The sequence below is a fragment of the Styela clava genome, chromosome 1 (genome assembly GCF_964204865.1).
Source record: "Styela clava chromosome 1, kaStyClav1.hap1.2, whole genome shotgun sequence".
Lineage (NCBI taxonomy): Eukaryota > Metazoa > Chordata > Ascidiacea > Stolidobranchia > Styelidae > Styela > Styela clava.
The window spans coordinates 1,831,951-1,837,123 of NC_135250.1; the positions used below are offsets into that span (position 1 = coordinate 1,831,951).

Below are 5,173 nucleotides of genomic sequence, written 5' to 3' on the forward strand. Positions count from 1 at the left end.
AAATACATATTATTGGACACGTTTAGTGGACATAACGATCGTTTCAAAATTTTGTTGTTATTGTTATTTGTCTCCATCATTTTTAAAAAATCGCTTCTCTTCGAATACTGGACCAATTGCTTTGAATTGAATTTTCAGTGGTTAAAGATAAAATTTTTCTCCAGAAGGCTATTACTTTTTTTTCGCTATGACGTCATCAAAATTATTGTCATTGGGCGGCGCTACGTGTCCATATATTTGAGCGTAGCTCTCTTGTTCCAAATGTAATCACAGAAATTCCTTAATATGGTATCTATAACCTAATTTCGTCACACTGGTAGATGACGTGGGAGCATAAAATTAAAATTGCTAGGATGGTTATGTCCGATATTTTATAATTTTTTAGTATTTCTTCCGAACTTTAATTTGATAGTCTTGGTATGAAACAAAAGTGCGCAAATATGTGTGATAACAGACTTCATCGAAAATTTTCGCTTTAGCCAAAGAAATTGTGTTAACCAAACCTACAATGAATAAAATCAAAGACGGCAGATTAGAAAATTAGTTGGGCAATCACAGTATAATACAAAATAGGGGAGTGTGGATTGGACGAAATAAGCCCGCCAATGCTGGTAAAATAATTATTTTGACCAAATACTTCAAGCCATTATCACCATTTTCATTGACTATGGTTAGTCAAAGTCAAGGCTGAGCTAAAGTCAAAGTACTTGTGAGCTGAAGTATACCCGTATATCAAAGTAAGAGCATTGCTTTAGCCTACTCCATTTACAATCACGCTTTTTCCTAGTTTATCAATAACCAGCCAGGAGCCCGATATTATAAATAACTCACCCGCCTCCGCCCGCATAATACAAGCAACGAACAATAATATTATGATCTTGAAACGCATTTTACTTCTATAACAAGATTCGAACTCCACGCAGAATAAAGTTTAAATAATAGACTAATTTAAGTTGAGATGCACTGGAAATACCTAGCTGAGAATGATAAAAATATTGGACATTATAGTTTTTGAAGTCTGCAAAATTCTGAGAATATAATTTTATATTCAGAAAATATGGAACACAATTACGCAGGAGTTTTTGAAAGCATCTTCGGGATATACGAATATTTCTTCCTTGAATATGGAAGTCCAGCTTTATGCATTAAAAACATTACTGTATTAAGATATTTTGAAGCCAATTTATTAGTCAAACGCTTTATCGGTGTTCTTCCGCAGTTTGAGTTGTGCTTCTTCGCATACTGCTTGTCGATAAATAGATTCGTTGCTAATTCTGGTTTAAGATAGATATAAAACCTTAGGCACTGAATGTTGGAATATGCATGATATTCATGGCAAACCAAGTCGTTTGCCAGCGTACTGACGAATAACCTAACTCGTCCAAAACTGTATATTTTGTCCAATGTCTGGTCGCACTTTAATTAATGGGCACCCTTGTGTCGTATTTTGGTGTACACCTAACGCATACTACCTTGCATGATCAATACGTTTTTCTTTTCAAGGTCACTTATATTTACTTCCATAACCACTATCTTGCGATTTCAACTTTCAATCCTATCACTACCAATAACAAGTCTCCGGCTTCTCTCAAAATCTACGCGTGTCTTTGGACAAATTCAAGAAACCATTTTGGTCGCTTATTCGGCACATGGTACAAGTTGAACGATGAGATTTGTTGTCATTGGAATTTGGTAATCATTTAAAAGCACGGAGGTAATTATTAGTCTGAGAAAAACAAATGTGTTTCCCATTACTGAAAACAGAAAGTATATCAATACTACGGCTGGGAATGGTTAACCGATTTCAGATGGTTAACGGTTACGATTTATTTCAACCGTTAACTGACATCTCAGGTACAAATCGTCTTTATACCGTACAATTTCTTCAAATATGATTACATCATCGCAAATCCATCTCTTGTGGCGTTTAATTCAAAAGAATATTATTAACTGTGTGAGTAGGGACTCAATAAATGTGAAAAATAATGGACGTACAAGATTACTGATTATGGAAATTTGACAATGATGAATTCAGAATCAGTTTTCGGTCGATTTCGAAATATTTTCTCCACGAATATATTTTAAAATCGTATATTTAATACAACTAGTGCGCTGTTGATGCCCTTTTTCTTTATTATATCTCGAAGCAGAATTTGCACATCGAACACTGAAAGTTTGTGACATAAATGACGTTTAACAACGGAATCGGGTTTTCTAATATACTTCCACATGCCCAAACCACGCTGCCCAGTGGCGTAGCATCCACCCCCGCGGTCGCGGGAGGGCCCACGGCGCAAAGGGGCTCAAGCGGTTGGAATTTGTAAATTTAAGCCGCAAACCAAAAGCTACATTGCAAACCAAGTAATGCACATCTTATAACGTTGATGTTAGTTCTGCTCAAATCGTTTTGTTACGTAACAATGCCAGGGAGTCGTCGATTTTCGGCGTCTTGTGGTTTGATCGCGAAGGCTGTCAGAATGATGTCGAAAGCAAAACCTCTCAGTGGCGCACAGAAATGCAGAAAAAGGGCAGAAGAGGAAGAACGTATGAAAAACATTTAAGTAACCAAGATAAACAGGAAATTTTAGACGAAATAAAAAAGCGTTGTTTTAGCTTATGTTCGAGAGTTTTTAGGATTATTTCCACGAAATAGTTTTGCGGGGGGAGTCTTGCTACGCCACTGACGCTGCCTATTCTTGCAGCAGAGCAGAGCAATCATGTAACTATCTCGATTCGTGAATAATTTTGAGCGATACCGAGATAAGAACACGCGAAATTGCTTTATAGTATTCAACATATATATATATATATGTAAAAAGTTTGTAGTGTAACTTATGATCATAGGAATGCGCAACATATTTAAACATTCATTTAATGGCATATTTTTGATTTGTTCTCTCTATGTGTATACCGGTACTGTTTTAACAATGTTGGCCACGTCAATGTATCAATTAGGCTGCAGACCTGCTCACGTGTGATTAGAATTTTCCCTAATAATTGCTTATCGCCTTTTCCGCAATGAGTATAACTATCGTCGCAAATGGATTACATTCCACTCCCCACATTATCTTTGCATGAAGTTGCAGATATTCGTTATTATCAACGCAATTGTTAAAAATACAACAGCCCGAAAGTTTAATACTATCATGTATTTTGTTTGTTAAGTTTGGCGCCCAAGCCTCATTTAATTGGGCTTGTGTGTGTGTGCGTGCTGGTGGGCAGGCACATGAGATAATTCTCATGCTTTAAACATTTTTATAGTTTTGCTTGCCTTCCAGAATTCTCCATTTTTAATTTATGTTTGTCATGGAGTTTCCGAAATACTATATATCTATCCTATAAGCATTGTGACGTGTAACAAGCTGAATTATAAATTAATACGTCAAACGTTACCCGGTTAACGGCTGAAGTGTTTTCCCTGAAATTCCCAGCCCTAATCAACACAGATGAACCTGTCCGTATAGAAAGGTCGAGCTGAAGAGTTCTAACAGGCGGCCGCGGGCCAAAATTCGACCCGCCAAGCCATTTAGAGTGGCCCTTGTCAACACTTAGATTTTTTTCCATCAAGCATAAACAATCCGACAGTTTATGTTTTGAAAAGGCTCTCGCATGGATAAAAACGCATAATGCTTTTTTAATATTGTCACTGCGTTAAATCTTCCGCTAACCGCGTACGCCTGATTGCGATATATAAAGAAGGATACAATTACTCGTTCCAGTTTATACTAATTTATGTTCTGGCTATGCGAGACTCATTAACAATTTAAGAGTTCTTAAATTGTCAGTGAATCAGAATCTTAAGCTTTTGCTGAAATTTAATATTGCTTGAATCTAGGCCGATTTCCCAACCAGACCATTGCAATATGTGGCAAGACAATATTTTATAATTTGCGCCCTATTCTGAAAGATATAAGTTGGCCCGTTTGTCGCAACTGCTAATAGTCGAGGTTTGCATTTCAAAAGAATTATCGCAATGTCATTTACGCAAACGGTACAAATTCCTGATTGATAAATTATTAATCCTGTATCATTTAATGCAAATTTAGTTCCATTAATTTATTTAAGACGAATGAGATGAAATAATCCGCTTATATCAGTCCAACAAAGCTCGGATCGTAGCTAATTCGAGTCTGCACGCTAGGCGGCGGAAATGAGCAGTCAGTTGCAAATAACGTCACCATTTATTCATTTGCAACCTTCGGCGCGCTGAGTTCGTTGTTCAGCGAGTCCCGCGGTTACCGGTGACTAACCTTTATAGTTATTTAGCTAATCTCGCGTATTTTGCTGATATATATCGTAGCATAATCCAATTACTCCCAATATCTAGACATTCGGTAACCAAGTTAGTTGATGTAGTTCTGAATTCCTGAATTCTGTCACTGCTAAACATACTATTACCGTACTATTCCTCATTCTGTAATCAGTTTTATTTAGACTATTTAGGATAGGATAGGATTTACATATTTATCCCGGGGAGAGGAAAGGTGATAATAAAGCTTAAACATATGGCGAACCACGGTCTCTGGCCGGTCACCAGTTTATGCCGGGTATGGGGTTCTGCCATTTATTTTTATCAATTATTTTATTGTTTTTTACGCTGATTATGGAGTGAAAATAAACTTATAGACTAGACTACGACTCTACGAGTGATCTAGGGAAGTAAACGCTAAAGCCCATTTCAGTTTTGGTTTGGCTGTGTGTAATGTTTCAGCTTTAATCTGTAAATTTTTCGAAATTGAAAACAAGTCTGTCAGGAAAGTAATTTTGCGACAGGCAGATTTAAAAAAAAATAAAATTTGATCTGCATTTTCACACCACATTCTGACATTATTTCATGGCTTTATTAAAGCATTTACTTCGCTATATCCAGATATCCCGTACCAGTACTGCAGTACCATCATACGGAAGCCAGAACAGAAAAAACATTGACTAGACTCAGAGACTCCTGTAAACAGATATATGCGTTGCTGTGTATACATACGTTAATCGTGGTTCCAGGGTTCTGTTTATCTCACAGTCTTAGATTTAGATAAGTCTGTAAGAAGATACGTTGAAGGGCGAGACACTCCTCTAAATTGAATCAAGGCACTTCCAGTTTTTGATAAATGGTCCCTAGAGTCCAACAATCAAAAACTTGATCCTTCCCCAATATTAAATTATACTAATTAATTTC

The 5,173-nt window shown here is 36.7% G+C and overlaps 1 protein-coding gene across 1 annotated transcript in view; it reads right to left on the bottom strand.

Annotated features, from left to right (window-relative positions):
• LOC120348385 (uncharacterized) overlaps positions 1 to 986 on the bottom strand; it is a 38,149-nt gene extending 37,163 nt beyond the window's left edge. The window contains exon 1 of the mRNA XM_078116057.1: positions 832 to 986. Coding sequence (XP_077972183.1) covers positions 832 to 889 — 58 coding nt within the window. The 5' untranslated portion in view covers positions 890 to 986. The remainder of the gene's footprint in view (positions 1 to 831) is intronic.
• Between the last annotated feature and the right edge of the window lie 4,187 nt (positions 987 to 5,173).